At 35.4% G+C, this 18,226-nt stretch overlaps 1 protein-coding gene across 1 annotated transcript in view; it reads right to left on the bottom strand.

Moving 5' to 3' along the window:
* The window catches only part of ADAM7 (ADAM metallopeptidase domain 7), a 61,360-nt gene that overhangs the window by 19,826 nt on the left and 23,308 nt on the right, over positions 1–18,226 (bottom strand). Inside the window, exons 8-11 of the mRNA XM_003272881.3 lie at positions 12,499–12,564; positions 6,737–6,906; positions 3,686–3,770; positions 1,735–1,865 (exon numbers count right to left, since the gene is read on the bottom strand). Coding sequence (XP_003272929.2) covers positions 1,735–1,865; positions 3,686–3,770; positions 6,737–6,906; positions 12,499–12,564 — 452 coding nt within the window. The remainder of the gene's footprint in view (positions 1–1,734; positions 1,866–3,685; positions 3,771–6,736; positions 6,907–12,498; positions 12,565–18,226) is intronic.

Raw genomic sequence — 18,226 nt, 5'->3', positions numbered from 1 at the left:
AAAGAACAAATGTAAATGTTTACTTTTAGAGCAGGGAAGCAACTGGGTTCTTTATTATAGAAAATATCTTTTTAAGACACAACGAGCACATGCTATTTTAGTGAAAATATCTTGGCTATCGATCCTCCAGCATATCCTTCCTGAAGCCCACATTATAGACTGGTTGCCTGTGTTTACTGCTTCCACATCCTCTTTAATTTGGTCCTCTTGAAATAACCTATGTACTTGTTTATCATCCCTACTAGATTACAAGCATCTCAAAGCAACATTTGTATCATGTGTGATTTAAAAAAAATAAACATTAGTTAACACAGTGTCTGGCACAAAGTGGTTCTCTATAAATTTGTTAAGACAAACAGTTTATTTAATAATATACATATCCGTAGGAATGTGATATCCTTCTTAACCTGAAATTTATCTCCCTTCCATCTTCCTTTTCTTTTGACTTCCTTAACATTATTATTGACATAATAATTCAATACAGTAGGACTTTAGAGTCTTGATTACATTAGACTGAGATATTAGGACTCTGTAAAATATTACCAATTACGTAAATAATAATGTAAAGCTAAATATTAATTACTGAGTTCTTATTCTGTGCCAGTCATCACATTTAGTTGTGTTAGCCACTTTACTTCATTTAATCAATGTGTGGAAGCATTGATCAACAAGAAACTTTTCTTACTATATACAACGCTTTATGTATACCTGCTCTGAAGGGATTCAAAGTTGTGCAAAACTTAGGACCTTACTGCCTGGTAATTCACAGTGCAATGGGGAAGGGTGGATATTCATTTATTCTGTAACTGTTTATGGAGTGTTTAATATGTGTTTGGGACTTTTCTAGTACAGTGGTGTTATAACAGTGACCCAAAAAGACAAAACCCTCTGACTTTGTGGGACTAGCTTATATTCCAGCAGAAGAGTAAAGTTATAAATAAGCTGAACGCATGAAACAGAGAATATGCTAGATAGTAATAAGTACTAAAGAGAAGACAAAAAACAAAAGGAGTGGGAGTTGAAATGCCAGGATATATGGGTGATCTAGACCAGGTGGCCAGGGAAATCATTGGTGGGAATAACGTTTGAGTAAAGATGTGAAGGAAGACATTATAGCTTATAGAAAAGATGACAAAACAAGGCATGTAGAGTCTATTTCTCCCCTAATTGCCTTGGTAGCAATTGGTACTAATTGTTCATGGTGTACTTTTGCAATGTACCCAGAAAGAGTTTTGGGATTTCTCTCACGGTATCACTAGAGAGAGACACTACCAGTTGGCAAGATTTAGCCCCAGAAAGAAAACTCCCACGCCTAGTTATGGAATAGACTTTTTAGGAAATTCCATAGCTTTACAACATATCCTACAATAATGGATTTTGACTCAAAATCCACTTTTGAAACTTTTTTTTTTTTTTGAGACGGAGTTTTGCTCTTGTTGCCCGGACTGGAGTGCAGTCGCATGGTCTCGGCTCTCTGCAAGCTCCGCCTCCTGAATTCAAGCAATTCTTCTCCCAAGTAGCTGGGATTACAGGTATGCGCCACCAGCCTGGTTAATTTTGTATTTTTAGTAGAGATGGGGTTTCTCCATGTTGGCCAGGCTGGTCTCGAACTCCCGACCTCAGGTGATCCACCCGCTTCGGCCTCCCAGAGTGCTGGGATTACAGGCATGAGCCACCACACCCAGCCCACTTCTGAATTACTTAAGTGTATTCTGTACGTTGTTCGAACCTCACCTTCCATCACTGTCCATCACGCATTTTCCTGAAGGACAGGTGCATGGGAACTCGTCATGCTGCATCCCAAGGTTATGCGCTAGTTGATGTGCCATTCTGTTTGCAATTATGTTTGTGTCAGGTAAAAGATCCTGATGAAAAAAAAATTGCATTAGAAATTTTCAAGATAGCACACTGTAGTACATAGTGCTTCAAACTAGTGGTTGAAAGACCTGGCTTCTAGCTCCTAGTTAACTGGTATCTATTTAAAAAGGCACAGACTCGGTTACCTCTCTCCCCTGTACCTCGGTTTCCTTAATTATATAAGAAGCCCAAGAAAGTGACTTTTTAAGTTTCTCTAGCTCTAACATCTGAAATTCTTTCTTTGTGGCATGGTGATAGTCATTGTTAAATTTATAGAAGCTCATTCTTATAAATAGTTAAAAACTATTAACTAATATTATTATGATTTTTACCTCTTCAAAATTCATGTGTTGAAGGTATAAAACTAACTTCAAGGTGATGACACTAGGAGGTGAAGTCTTTGGAAGGTGATTAAGTCATGGGGGCAGAGCCCTCATAAGTGGGATTAATGCTCTCATAAGAGAGGCTTGAACGAGATCCGTGCCCCTTCTACCAGGTCAGGACACAGCGAGAAGGTGTCAACTATGAGCCAGAGAGGGCTTCACCAGACACCAAATCTGCTAAGGACTTAATGTTGGATTTCCTAGCCTCCGAGAAATAACTTTCTATTGTTTCTTACCCATTCATTTGTGATATTTTGTTACAGCGGCTAGAATGAACTAAGATAAATATCCTACACAATATAATAAGTAATAGTGATTGTCCTCTTGGTACTAGATATCCAAATTCTATACAAATAAAAATGTGAGGTTCTTGTTTTCAGCTTATAGTCTGACATTGCACAACAATGCTATACAATCTTAAAGACGAAGTTTCTATTATGAGAAAAACTTAAATGTCAGATATTTCAAATCCATGGAAGAATTGGTTAACTTGGCTCATAGTTCCATTATATGCTTTAATTTCTATGTTAATACAAAATTAATTTCCAAAAAGAGGTGGGCTATCAGATTACTATAAAGCTAATAAAACATACCTAATTTGGTCATCTCATCTTACTCATATAAAGTTTAAAATGTGTCCTGGAGTGATTATAATATCATAATCTAAGTAGCATGTATCATAGTATGAGTAGCAATAATCTAACAGCATATATCAGATGAAATTGACTCTGCGATCCAAAACTTATGTTACTGAAATAGCATAGGAAAATCTATAAGCACAAAATAACTATATAATAAGTAAGTCATGTGGTCATTTAAATAAGTACTAGCTTTGAAGTTTTTTATCTTAATACCAGACAAGGCATAGCAACAACTAGGCACGACATAAAGGAAATAAATAGAAACCTTCGTGTTTTCAAGAATCTCTCAGATGGGGTTACTTGGACAACATTTACTAGAAGCTTAGAGACTTTGGAAAGGATCACATAAAAAAAAAGGGAGTCCACAGTTTTTAGGTCTTATGCTTTCTAAAAATGAATTGAAAGGTCATCTTGATATGATATATGAAGTGGTTTATGTGCCTTATTATCAGCACAAGAACAATTATCCTCACTTGCTAAATGAGCCATCAACTTTTGTGTGCATTATTTGTCCTTATAAGTAGCTATATTTCATATGCAAAAGAGCTTTACTAGTCATTGCATGCTGATCTGTGGTATACCATCCGTTTAAACTCTGAACAAAACGGGTTTACCTTCAATATGTATAATTTTTTAATAAAACAGTTTTATTCATTTAATAAAGAAAACATAACAGTCTGTTCATGACATATCTTAGTGAGTATATATGACAAAATGCACACATAATCTCTTTCCATGGAACCCAGGACATTACAACAATTTTATTCAAACATTATTAAGTAATATAAATAAAACACAGCTCACCTTAATGATACTGGTGGAATAATAGGGCAGGCACATACCCCCTGGATAAGAAATTCCTTGCACATGTGAGTAGAGCCACTTCCCACTATGAAAAAGATGCAAAAATACTCTTCAATCTGAGTTAGTAGTTTAACACAAAGATCAAATTGCAGTGAACCCCAACAATGCCAATGCTTTTGCATGTGAAAATGCCTTCTTATTTCTGGAGTTTTGGAATTGAGGCTGACCTTAACTGATATTGAGCTCATCTTTAACCTGTGGGATATTAGAGGCATTGAAAAAGCCAGTGCATTTGGGAGGCCGAGGCGGGTGGATCACGAGGTCAAGAGATTGAGACCATCCTGGCCATCATGGTGAAACCCCATCTCTACTAAAAATACAAAAATTAGCTGGGCATGGTGGTGCACACCTGTAGTCCCAGGTACTTGGGAGGCTGAGGTAGGAGAATCACCTGAACCCGAGAGGCGGAGGTTGCAGTGAACTGAGATCGTGCCACTGCTCTCCAGGACACAGAGCGAGGCTCTACCTCAATAATAATAATAATAATAATAATAAAGCCAGTGCAATCTTACACTGAAATTGTAGAAAGGTATAAAACAAAAAACAAAAAATACAAATCAAAAAATACAATCCAAATCCCATTTTACTTGACTCTAGTCTACTCTGCCTTCAGCTTTGGATAAAACCACTTACAAGACCAGAAATTAATTAATGAAGTGTAAAAGTGTTTAGAAGGAAAAACAAAGTAACACAGTGAATGGACTTCACACCATGATTGATTAGCTACAATTGAAAAATGTTAAGACTTTTAATCAACCATAGAAACTCAGGTAGGATTTGATAGCTATAATAAAACACTTAAATGAGTTTCAGATAAAATGAGAACTGTTCTTGGATTACTTGAAAAGACAAATGTAGATATTTATATTATAGGAATCCAAATTTGATTTGATTTCAGGAATATTATTTAGAGTTGAACCACTTTAAAAAGAGCCATTGGGGCTAAAGGGTCACACCTGGAATGTAATAGAACTCAAAGACAAGAAAGGTGGTCAGATTAGATGACCCCTTTCTTTTTTGATTAAGATACACTTTACCTTTTTTGATTAAGATACACTCCATTTTTCTCTTTATTATTGAAATGCTTCTCTTCCTACATATTAGGCATCAGTATTTGACTATGCTTCTTGGAGAGACAGAATTCTGGTCTTTTTAAACTCTGGGGATACTGAGAAAACCACATGTACGGAGGGGAAGCACCAGGACAAGAATAATCTCCAGTGTCCTCTCATGGTTGCCTGAAATCAAGTAACACATGATAATGCGGTATATACTGTCTTGCCGCTTCTACATCTAAGTGAATACAGAAGGGCAGGTACCCAAGAAACTTAACACATAAGAAGTCCCAAATATGATGCTCAGTTGGCTATTTAGTAGCATTTCACCCCATCTCCTTACTTGCAGACATCCTATTGATATGAGAAGCTACTGGTTAGAATAGGAGGTGTTCTAAAGTAGTTAAAAGTTTTCTACTTACACCCATTCAAATACTTTTGGTTTTATTTATTAAGTATTTAAAAATACATGTATAAGGAGAGGGCAAAGGAGTTAATCTTGCCCACTCTGAAGTTTATGGCGATGTTTTACTACACTCCATTCCCCATGATTTTGGGGCATGCTAATGCATGGATATTCAAGTACAAGCCAGGCACAACTGTGCCTCTGGAGATGTATGCTATGGGCCATCCCAGATATAAAAAACAGGAATTATGTTACTTTGGAGGTCTGATGCACTCTCATTAATCTGCCAAAGGACTGAATCTGACTTCCGACTACAGGTATTGGAAGCTTCAGGTTTTTAAGTTCGGACTGAAAGTCAGCATCTGAATAATAATAGAAGATTAGCAGGCTGGGTTTGCAGACCTTAGGAGAAATACCGATATTATGGGTATATAAAGTAGGAAAAGTGGGCACTATTCTAATACGGTAGCTTTAAGGGCATCAGAAGAGATGCTAAAAGATGGCATTACTCCAAAGGACTTCTTTCACAATTTAGCATTCTTTAGGATAACAGGACTGTACTAAATATTAGGTTGTATTACATTCAGTTCCATAATTACTTACCTTTTCCTCTGGGCTAAGTACTGTGCTAGGTATCTTGAATAATAAAAATGACAAAAATGGTCCGCTTTTTAAAGAAATTAAAGATTGAGCAGTCTAGACAAAGTCATGCTTTTACTTAGGAATATTAAAGCTCTGACAGGTTTCACTTATCAGATTAGTTGTTTGTTCAATTCTATAGTAGAGAAGATGGTATTGATGGGCTGGTCACCAGGTAGGCAGGTTTCGATGAGGGGAAATATTCAGAGAGTGAGGTGCTTTCCCATAAAGGTAGATTTTGGTAGAATATTGGAATGGTACAACATGGGAGGGTGAGAGGAGTTAGCACTGGATGCTGACAAAAAATGTGAATGGATTCTAAAAGCACTTTGCTTACCTAATGGCATTTTTAAGTCTACCAAGGAATATGAATATATCAGATTTTTTTCTAGTATTAATATTAGAAAGAAAGATTATTAAATAGTCCACTTGAAAACTTTCTATTTATTTATTTATTGAGACAGGGTCTCACTCTGTCACTCAGGCTGGAGTGCAGTGGCACAATCACAGCTCATGTTATCCTTAACCTCCTGGATTCAAGAGATACTCCAGCCTCAGCTTCCCAAGTAGCTGGGACCACAGGTGCATGCCCCCATGCCCAGCTAATTTTTTAATTTTTTGTACAGATGGGGTCTTGCTATGTTGCCTGGGGCTGGTCTTGAACTCCTAGGCTAAAACAGTCCTTCTACTTTGGTCTCCTAAAATGTTGGGATTAAAGGTATATGCTACTGTTCCTCGCTTGGAAATTTTCTGCATAGCTACAAATAACATTTTGTCCCTGTGTACTACCCAAAAGTCAACTGCTTAAAAAGTGTTTTTTTCTGTTAATTTTTTTGTTTTCTTTTGTAATAATCCACCAAAGGTATGCAAGAAAATAGAGCAATCACCAACCTGAGTAATACAACATGATCAAAATCCTTCCTTGTTTTAAGGATCTTTTCTTGCCAAAATGAAAAATGCAATAAGGTAGTTTCTATATTTGAATATAGTTCTATTTTATCTTCATGTGTCCATATTTCAATGCCAACCAACGTCACATGGATGTTTAAGGTTTTATAAATCTGTTCAAAGAAGAAATCATTTTTCACAAAGTCATGTTGCTGGAAAGATTCTTCAATATTACTATATTCCTTTACATTTCCCCAAAAAACAGTAATTTGAACTTGTGAGGTACATAAGTAAACAATGCAAGCCTCATGTTACAAACAGATATATCAAAATGGGACAGAATGCATTGCCCAGAATACCTGGTGAATTTTCTGGGCAATGGTGAAATTTGATCAGAAAGATCTGCCTCCTCAAACTATCATAAGTCTTACAGGCACTGTCTCAGGATGTACTGGAAGAATTTCTTAAAGTTCTGAGTTTAGAACTGGCCTAAAAGCATAAATTTACTAACAGTGGCAGGCGGTGTGAGTGCTCCTTATGCACCTTCATACTTCAGGCCAAGTGTTCATTCTGTGGCAGGTTAGAAAGTTGGTATTGGTTTTCAAAAACTTAACTGCTGTGTTTGATCTTTATGTTTGAATTTTGTAACTATCTTTTTTTTTAATCTGAGAAATGTCACTAGGGATTTCTCTAAGCAGACGGAAATAGTTGTAGCCTATAAACCTCACACCTATTTCTACCTGCTCTGTAAACACCTGGGTGATAGGTACTTTTATGCCAGGACAAAAGAAGTTAGAGTTTATGCAGTTATTATGGGAGTTTTGAGAGAAAGGACTATGTGTTGTATCAGTTTTATATTTCACAATAGTCAGTACAAGTAGGTTGAAAGAAAGTGAATGATAAACTATCAACACTGAATGAACAGAAATGGAAAGATCATTCATACAATGTTACTAGGCAATGTAACTAGTCAATAAGAAGTGTAATAATTATATCATTCCTGTAACAATAAACTTGTGTTAATATTCTACTTTTCTTAACCTACATGATATGAATATACTCAATTCCATGTGTCAGTAGAGGCCAAAAATGTCATTTCATAATCATGAGAATTAGGTGCCTTTTAAACTCTCCCAAGGTTAGACATGTAGTCAAACTCTGACCTCAAATCTACACTGGAGCCTGTGATATGCATCCTTATTCCTCTTGGCCCTGAATTTTTTGTTTGTTTGTTTGTTTTTGAGACAGGGTCTCATTCTGTCACCCAGCCTGGAGTGCAGTGGTGCAATCATAGCTCATTGCAAAGTCGAACTCCTGGGCTCAAAGGATCCTGCCACCTCAGCTTCCTGAGTAGTTGAAACTACAGGCACACACCACTGTGCCTGGCTATTTTATTTATTTATTTCTTTTTGTTGTTGTTGTTGGGACGATGTCTCACTTTGTTGCCCAGTCTAGTCTTGAACTCTTGGGCTCAGTGATTCTCCTGCCTTGAACTTCCAAAGTGTTGGGATTACAAGCATGAGCCACCACACCAGGATCTTGACCCTAATCTTAATGTGTGGTAAACTTTAGAAATCAAGTACTACATAGCAATAATTATTTTAACCTGGGATTTTCAGACCCTCTCTATTCACAAGTGGGCTTTACATTTACAAAACTGCACACAAGTTCAAACGGAAATATTATTTGTCATTCCGATGATGATATTTTCTTCTCATAAGAACATATAAAAGCCATGCTTTTTCTGCTAAATTCTTGGATAGTTTTGGATACACACATTTGGAAGGTTGTGGAGGGTCGAACTGCTCTTTATAGTAGGGAAATAACTATGGAATCTCTGAGTTAAAAGGAGTGAAGACATAATGAAAATCAAAATAAGAAAGGACCCAGTAAAATAACGTGAGTATGGGCTCTGTGAAGGATAAAGGGCCACTAAGAAGGGATACAATGGCCAGGCACACGGGCTTTTAGACTTTGTCAGCTTAAATTTTTTGTTTTATAATGTGCTATGTAACCTCCCAATCTAAACTACAGATCTTCAGTAAAAGTTCAGCAATTTGCAACAATTTTGTATGTATGCTTACTTGAAGATGAGAAACCAAGGAGAGAGTTTGAGTCTTGAGTTGGGGTCAATGCTAGGGAAGTGATAAAAGACATAATTGCAAGATATAAGGAATGGAAGAAAACAGAAGTGACTATGAGATGTAATCATCGCACTCCACACTGTTCCTTCCTCCCTCTTACAAAAAGGCATGGGGAAAATTTTCAATTTCCACAGACATAAATTGAAACAGTTGGGAGAAGTTCTGCATCTGCCTACAATATACAAAGTTAGAAACAATGTTGCCTCTACCCTGACAAAAAGGACAAGCCAGAGAATCTAGAAAATCATATATTTTTTTCTGAATCCACCAGAGAACTGAGGCAATAGGGCCAACAAGTGTGCCTGAACCCTAGGCAAAGACAGTCTCCTTCAAGGAGAGATGGTGCCAGAGCACCTCCCTTGTGGCAGATAATGAGAAAGGAAGATGTTGAGCACCTTTTTAATGGGTAGAAAGAACTGACCAAATATCATTAATGAATTGCTTCAGGGCAAGTGTGGGAGAGAAGGAGAATGCAGAGCCCTATGGAGATCCAGACACAGGGATCTCAGACCCACACACAGATTGATCTCCATGGGCCTCCGTGGATGCCAACAACCACAGCGGGGGACAGAGAGGGAGACTCAAGATGGCTCCCTCAGTGGGGTGGGCCTGAAGAGGGGGAGAATTGCTGCTTTGCAAAAAATTATAAAATCTACCAAACTCTTTCCCTCAAGGAAGAAAAGCCTTAAACTGCCAAGGGAGCTATAGTAAATTTTTCCCCCAGAACCCAAATTAAAATGTATTACAACTGAAGAAAAGGAAAACAAAACAAAACAAAACAAAAATAGCCTTCTACTCCTGGAGGAGAGGTGGGAAACTGTCCTGAACCCAGACCATTCAAGATCTCCTACCAATGGAGAGGAAAATGAACACTGAGAAATACTCACCCAACCACCCATGGACAGGGCTTCCCTAAGGCTGAGGTTAAATCAGGATGATAGAAAATGCTCTGGACCCCATAACTAGGCTAGAAGGCACTGAGGAACAAACAACAGGCCACTACTGAAGAAGCAGTGAGAATGTGAAGGGAGGTGCTGGCTCTCAATAAAAGCCTAAAGTTGAGAAAGGAACAGAAATATGGAGAAAAACTCCCCAACAATTCAGCACCCACCCTAAGCACAAAGTAATACCAGATGAATATGCAGTTGATAGTGCACTGCAGGTAGCAGTAGCAACAAAATCAGCTCAGTTTCTGACCAGATTAATCCAATTCCGCATGTTAATGACCTAGCAAAAGAGGGAGTGTACCATTTCAGGCATAAATACTATTTTCTTAGACTCTACTATCCTATACATACTGTCTACTATCCAATAAAACGTTAAAGAACATACAAAAGAGCATGAAAAGGCAACCCACTGTTGGAGAGAAAAGAGTTGACAAAACTAAACTCGTAGATGACCCACATGTTGAAATTGTCTAACAGGAAATTTAAATTAGTTATCAATAATATGTTGAAGGCTCTAATGGAAAAGATGAATGTGATTTGCAGAATTTTAAGATGGCCCCCAAGGATTCCTGTTCCTGCACTAACACACTGTGGAATGACCTCCCTTTCAATGTGGGCAGGACTGTGACTATGATGAATTTCACTAGTATATTTAGGTTATGATACAGAACAAAGATAAAGGGAGCTTACGGCTTTTCAGATGTAATTAAGGTACCCAAATCAGACGATTCTGAGTTGAATAACTGAACTTACTGTGGGTAGACCTAACTTAATCTTTTAAAACAAGTCTAGTAATTTGAAGCAGCAGCATTTCTCCTGCTGGCCCAAAGAAGAAACCTGCCATGTTGTGAAAGGGTCCAAGAGGGCCCCCAGTAACTGAGATGGCCCCAGCAGATGGCCAGCAAGAATTTGAGGACTTCAATCCTGTAACTGCATGAACTAAATTCTGCCAACAACAACAAGCTGAGATCCCCAGGCCTGATTTCCTCATTCTGAGATCCTGAGCAGAGAACCCAGTTATGTTGTACCCAGACTTCCTGCCTATAAAAATTATGAGATAGTTAATGAGTATTGTTCTAAGATGCTAGGATTGTGGTAACTTGTTATGCAGTAATAAAAAAATGAATATAGTGAAAAACAAGCTTGAAAAGATGAGGGAATTTCAGCAGACAGGTGGAAACTATAACAGAGTGAATGAAAATAGCAGAGTACATATATAGTAGTAGCGACAAAGAATACCATTGATGAGTACATCAGTAGGCTAGACATGGGTGAGGAAAGAATCTTGTTGGCCCAACAAAAATTAGCCAAATGGAAACACAAAGAGTTAAGAGTGAAAATCACATAGGGGAAGGTCCAAAGCTGTGGGAAAATCACAGGATCTAATATGCATATAATTGAAATACGAGAAAGAGAAGAGAGATAACAAGGCAGAAGAAATATTTGAATTTCTTTGAAATATTTGAATGGTGAATAATTTTTAAAAATAGTATAAAACAGCAAATCACAGATCCCAGAAGTTCAGAGAATCCAACATTATAAATACCACACACATACACACACACACACACACACACACACACACTCACACACTGATGAGGGTATGCCCAAGGGACACATAGACCAGCTAAAATATTGCCCAATGGACAAAACTGAAACAATTTGAGCAACAAAATAAAGTAGTATTAGGTTGTAACTCAAAGTACAAAATAAATATCCATGAGTCCATACTGATATAAATAAATTATTAAATACATATTAATGGAAAAAAAGAGATAAATCTCTTGCATAGAAAAATTTCAACTAATTTATGTAGATGCTCCATTGTCAAGGAGGAAGAGCATAATTTCCACTTCTTAAGTGTGAGCCGTGCATAGTAACTTTCTTTCAAAGAATATATTATTGTGAGGAAGCATACACTTTCCATATGACCCAGTATTCCTACTTCTTCGTTATTTACAAAAAATAAATGAAATTTTATAATTGCACATACAACTATATACAAATGTTTAAAGCCATTGTATTTACAATAGCCAAAAACTACAGATTAAATGTCCCTCAACTGTTAAATTAGTAACCATTGGCCTAGAGGGGCCTTCCTTACAGCTTTTTCCTACGGGGTCTCATTATCCTAGTAACAGGGCTGAGGTTGTCTTAGAATGAGCCAGCAAAAAAAATGTGTTGCAATTCACAATTTGTTTTTTTTTTTAAGGGTTATATACCTCATTCTAATTTAGACAAATTAAGCCTTTTAATATATTTTACTGAAACAGTTACTCCACTTTCTATGCCAAACCATGGACAACAAATTATAGCTTAAAAGACTTCATTATACAACGTCACAGAGCAGTGATTTAAAGTAGTGCAATTTGGTTTATAGTGATTGATTTTCATATTCTTTGTACATAGCTTCATAAATTTTGTGATTAGAGACCAAGTTTTGAAACTTATTTCAATATTAAATGTCATTTACATTGAAAATTGAAAACTCAGAGCTGTGGTTTGTTGTTATTATTTTTTCCAGTGGATTTTTGCTTATTAGTCTACTTGGTGAATCTTTGTGCTTTGTACTCCCTTAGTACCAAGTGACTACAATAGTCCAGCAGAGATCTGTGCTGAAAGGTTCTTTGCATTCATATTATTGGCTTGATTCAAAAACTGTATCAAATCTTACCATGTTGACAAAATTGACCATTCCCCAAATTCGGTTCCTTAGTTTATGCAGACCATTTCTGCGATACTGGAAATATAAATATCATATTAATATTCATTAATAATAGGAGTTGCATAAAAGCTTAACAAAATACTTCATTCATCAGCTATTACAAAGAAAAAATTCATTGGCTTAATGAAGAAAGAGAAATCCTTTCATTCAGCTAAAACCTAGACAACTTAAATACATTTTTTGGTATAAAATAACTAAATACAGCCCTCCTAAAGAAATGCTTAGGTTTAGTATTACTTCAAGCTTTTCTTTATAACTCTGTTTCCTTTTCACATTTCATTGTACTACATTACATTAATTTATTAAACCAACCGATTAGTGTTCTTTAGAGTCTATTTTTATCACATTGATGAAACAAACCTATTAAAGCTACAAAGCAATCAATATATGGCAAAGAACAGCAACTTTATTAGTGCTTCTGTGTCCTTGGTGTTCACAAAATAAGGAATATCTAATTTAAAAACCCAGTGGAGCTGGAGAAGTGCTGAAGAGGGTCAGGAAACTGTAGCTACCCCTTCCCTCCAGGAAATAGCTATGAGGGCAAACCAGACTTTCATGTCCGGTCTATTCTGACTTTTGTTCTCTCCTTATAACTGCATTCCCTTTTTGTACTGTCGGGATCTTGTGTCAATTATTTATTTAAACCTGATCAAATATACTTAATAATAACATAAGGTGTCCTGTAGGGATAAATGCAAATGGTCAAACTTCTTTCATAATAAAAATAATAAATTAACCTGCCTTTCCTGAATCCCACAAGTATCTACTTGTTACCATCCCATTGCTCTCCTGTTACCTTAAATATCAAAATACTGCTAAGATATAGCATTAGAATCTCTTCAATTTTCATCTTCCACATATTCAACCTACTACACTCTGATTATAACTGCCACTACTCCATTGAAACTATTCTTAATAACCCACAAATATTCTCTTAATTATCAAATACATTGTGAACATATTTTCCTTTCTGGTCATCTTGTCCACATTTAATGCTGACTATTTTCTGTTTCAAGAAATTTCTTCTTGGTTCCTATTACCCTGTACACTCCTACTATTTTATTGTGCATTCCCATTATCCCTTAAATACTGGATGACAAATGTGTTTCACAACAGGATTTCCATTGATTGATTGATAAGAATTGCTCAAAATTCACTGCCTAAAATTCACTGTGGAGAATATTCTGAAGCTATTTTAGGGATCACAAAGATTAGATACTTTATCAATCAGTAAGTTTCAATCAGAGGGGAGGGAGGAGGAATGGTTATGTATGAGCTTTGCACTTTTATTGCCAAGTCTTTATTTAATGATTGGTGTTTCCCAGGATTCAGACATTTGTGTTCTGCTCTTCTTTTTCAACTTGCTAGCTGTCAGTGTGTCATCCATATCCTCACTTCACTTCCCTGTTGAGAATTCCTCACTATGGTGGAGATACATAAACTTCTCAACAGGTTCCAAAGACTGCCTTTGGTTTCCTTATTTTATCTGACCGGAATGCTCAAATTTTCTATCCTTCTCTTGCTTTCTTGCTCTTTTTATTGTTGTTGTTCCTTGAGACAAGGTCTTGCTCTGTCACCCAGGCTGGAGTGCAGTGGCGTGAACATGGCTCATTGCAACCTCAAGCTCCTGGGCTCAAGTGATCCTCCTGTCTCAGTCTCCCATGTAGTTGGGATCGCAGGTGCACACCACCACACCCAGCTTTTTTTTTTTTCTTTTTTGTCGTGATGGGGTCTTGCTGTGTTGCCCAGGCTGGTCTCAAACTCCTGGTCTCAAGCAGTCCTCCCACCTTGGCTTCTCAAAGTGCTGGGATTACAGGTGTGAGCCACTGCACCTGACCTCTGCTGCTCTTTTTATTTGGCTATCATATATATCATTAACACTCAGAACCTAGCATACTGAATGCTCATTAACATTTGTCTAATGAAAATGGATGATTTACCATAGGAACTTCTCTAAACAAAGAAACCCTTAAATATTTTAAGATACTATTAAAGCAGCGTGTGCAAGAGCTATACACATAAAGCCCAGTTTAATGCAACTAAAATCACACCAAGCAACCCTTCTCCTAGTATATGAGTAAGAAATTTTAATAACCTGTTCTTAGTCTTTAATAACACATATATTATTATTAAGAGCAAAGTGTCTCTTAGCATTCTTTATAAAATTTCTCAGCAACATGCCAGTGTAAGCCTATCTGTTTAGTGCTTAGAACTTACTAATTTTGATTTAAAATTTTGTTCATAGGTTAATTATAGTTTCTTCTATATTTAATGTGTAAAAAATGTATCTGTTCAATTAAGACGGGTCTTACCTTTTTTATTACATTGGCTGGGAATTTCAGTAAAAATGTTGAAAGAAATCTGGTGACAATAAACAAATGTACCTTATTCCCAATTTTGGAGGAAAACTGCCAAAATTTTATTAATAAGTTTAATGTTTGTACTGAATAGGAGTTTGGTAAATATATTTTATTTTCTTCCACTTTTTATATCCTAAGAGTTTTATTATGAGTGTTGAATGATATGTATGTGTATACATGCACAAATATATACTATATATACAAATTTGAGATATTTGAAATTACCACTTTTTAAAAATCTATTCATGTCAAAGCAAAGCAATATTCACATTACTGGAGGAAACCTTCACTCTCGTGTAAATTTTTATGGATATATCTTGGCTTGGGTTTGCAAATATTTTTTGGACATTTGAAGTTGCATTTATAAGTGAAATTAGCTTATAATTTTACTTTCTCATAAGATCATGTCTAGATTTGTTACCAATATTATCAGTTGTCATAGATTGTTATTGTAATGACTCAAGGAATCACTCTTACAGGTATCTATATCTTTTTATAAGTTTCATCCAACGTTGTTTCTAGGCTTGGACATATGACTTACTTTGGTTGAGACATGAAAACATGTACAGACAGAAGCTTGAAAAGCTCCTGCACATTGTAGCCTCACCTCTCTTTTGATGCTTTGATGCCCAGCTATGATGCAAGAAAGCACAACCAGCTAGCCTACTGGAGATATACATGGCCAGCTAAAACCCAATATCACGTACCAGGCAAATGACTGAGGCCATCTTAGACTAGCCAGCCATTGGAGCCAATAGATTACTGCAGCTGCATGAGTCATTGACTACCCACCAGGTTTTGAGTAGTTTATTACACAGTGGTAAATAAATAATACAAAGGTTATAATAGCCTTATAAAATGCGGGATTTTTTTCTTCTTTTCCTTTTCTGTGGAACAGTTTGTAAAAGATAAGGTTATTTATCTTTGTTAAACAAACAAAGTTTGTTTGTTTATAACAAACTTTGGTAAAATTTGTCACTAAACGAATCTGAGGCTCCTGGTGTCTTTATTTGTTGATAGGTTGTGGACTACTTATGTAATTTTTCCAATCTGCTGTAAATCTTTTTGGGGTTTCCTGTTGTTGAGTCAGCTTGATAACATTTTACTACATACTTCTGTTTATAAATTTATTGGCACATGGTTCTTCATATATTTTTTAATAAGGTGTAACTTTAATTTTATTTACATTTTGTCTTCTAATTTTACATGTATTCCTATATTTTTTAATCAGCCTTGTCAGAAGGTTGTCTATTACATTAATTTTTCAAAGAACTAGTACTTGGCTCTGTGAACTACTCCATTGTGGTATTTTTTGTTTTGCTTGGTGGTTTTATTGATTTTTCTCATTGCTAAAATTACTTTCTTCTTTATACCTTCTTTGGATTTATACTGTTTTGTTTTCTAATCTCCCTAGTTGGACTCTTAGTCCATTTATTTTCTTTCTTTTTTCTTAATAAAACTGTTTAAATTGATCAATGTCTTTCTAAATACTGGTATGCTACCTGTATCTAATAAATTTTACTATACTATTTTTTATGGTCAGTTATAAATAGTCCATAATTTCAGATTTGATTTTTTAGACAATTAATATTTGGAAATATATTGTACTTTCAGTTTTGAAACCAATAGTCTTTTAGTGGTTTAATTTAACAATTTTTGTTATAACTTCTAATTGTAGTAAAAAAGAAAACAGTGATCTTATGATATCTCTTTGCTATTTCTGTGTATTGTCTTTATGGCCAGATACCCACTTAATTTTTTCAAATATGTTATTTGTACATCAAAAAATATATTTTCTTTTTTTAAAATGCAAGGTAGTATATCGATTAGTTAGATCAAACTTATATTTATGTGGTTCAAATCTTTGTCAATTTTTGCTGAAGCTTTTCCTCTTGACCTAAAATTTTCTGATGGAGAAGAGCTAAAAACTACCCTACTTTCTCTGGAATCCCTGTTTTTTTTGTTGTTGTTGTTATCTTTTTATACTTTGTTGTTAGGCGTTCTCATATTTTATATAATTTTGGTGCCCTTTTTCTGATTAATTCCCCAATTTATCTCAAATGACTTTTTAAATCATAAATTCTCTTTTATATACTATTAAAATCATAAGATATATTTTTGGGGAGAAGAACTAGTTTTGAGATTTTTTAAGTCTCTTGAGAGGTTTAGGTATATTTCTTAAAAATGTCACAATGTCCTTTTTCTATATTCAGTTTGAGACTTTCTAACTTCTAACAGGCAGACATAATTGTTATATTTACTCTAATTTCTGACACATTTGGAATTACTTTCACATATTTTTTTCTGTTTTTGTATTTACTATTCTGTGTGTATGTATATATGTAATATAGTTATACATTGCTTAACAATGGGAATATATTCTGAGAAATGAATTCTTAGGTGATTTCATCTTTGTGCAAACATCATGAAGCATACATACACAAACCTAGATGTTACAACCTACAACGCACTTATACCATATGGTATAGCCTATTGTTCCTAGGCTGCAAACCTGTAGAGCATGTTACTATACTCAATATTGTAGGCAATTGTAACATAATGTTTTTGTGTATGTAAACTTAGAAAAAGTACAATAAAAAGTGGCATAAATTACAAAAAAAAAAAAACCTGGTAGACTTCCTCAGGGAACTTACCATGAATGGAGTTTGTAGGCCTGGAGGTTTCTCTGGACGAATCATTGAATGAATGGTGAGTGAATGTAAAGGCCTAGGACATTACTGTACCCTACGGTGGACTTTGTAAACACTCTATACTTGGCTACACTATATTTACACAAGTATATTTTTATTTATTTAATAATCAATTAACCTTAGCATACTGTAACATTTTTACTTATAAACTTTAAAAATTTTTAAACTTTTGATTTTTTTAGACAACAGTTTAAAATCAAACACATTCTATAGCTGTACCAAAATATTTTTTCTTTATATCTATATTCTGTAAGCTTTTTTCTGTTTTTTTATTTATTTTTACTTTTCAAACTTTTTTTGTTAAAAGCTAAGACAAAAACCACACACATTAGCCTAAACCTACACAAAAAATCAGGATCATCACTATCATTGTCTTCACCTCCATATCTTGTCCCACTGAAGGTCTTTAGGGGCAATTACATACATACAGCTGCCGTCTCCTATGATAGCAATGCCTTCTTCTGGAATACATCCTGAAAGACTCGCCTAAGCTATTTTACAGTTAACTTTTTAAATATATCAATAAGAGTACATTATAAAATAACAATAAAAAATATAATATAGTGAATACATAAGCCAGTAACATAGTTGTTTTTTATTATTATC

Source organism: Nomascus leucogenys, chromosome 8 (assembly GCF_006542625.1).
Source record: "Nomascus leucogenys isolate Asia chromosome 8, Asia_NLE_v1, whole genome shotgun sequence".
NCBI classification, from domain to species: domain Eukaryota; kingdom Metazoa; phylum Chordata; class Mammalia; order Primates; family Hylobatidae; genus Nomascus; species Nomascus leucogenys.
Note: the sequence above shows the minus strand (reverse complement) of the source record. Positions and strands in the feature narration are given on the sequence as shown.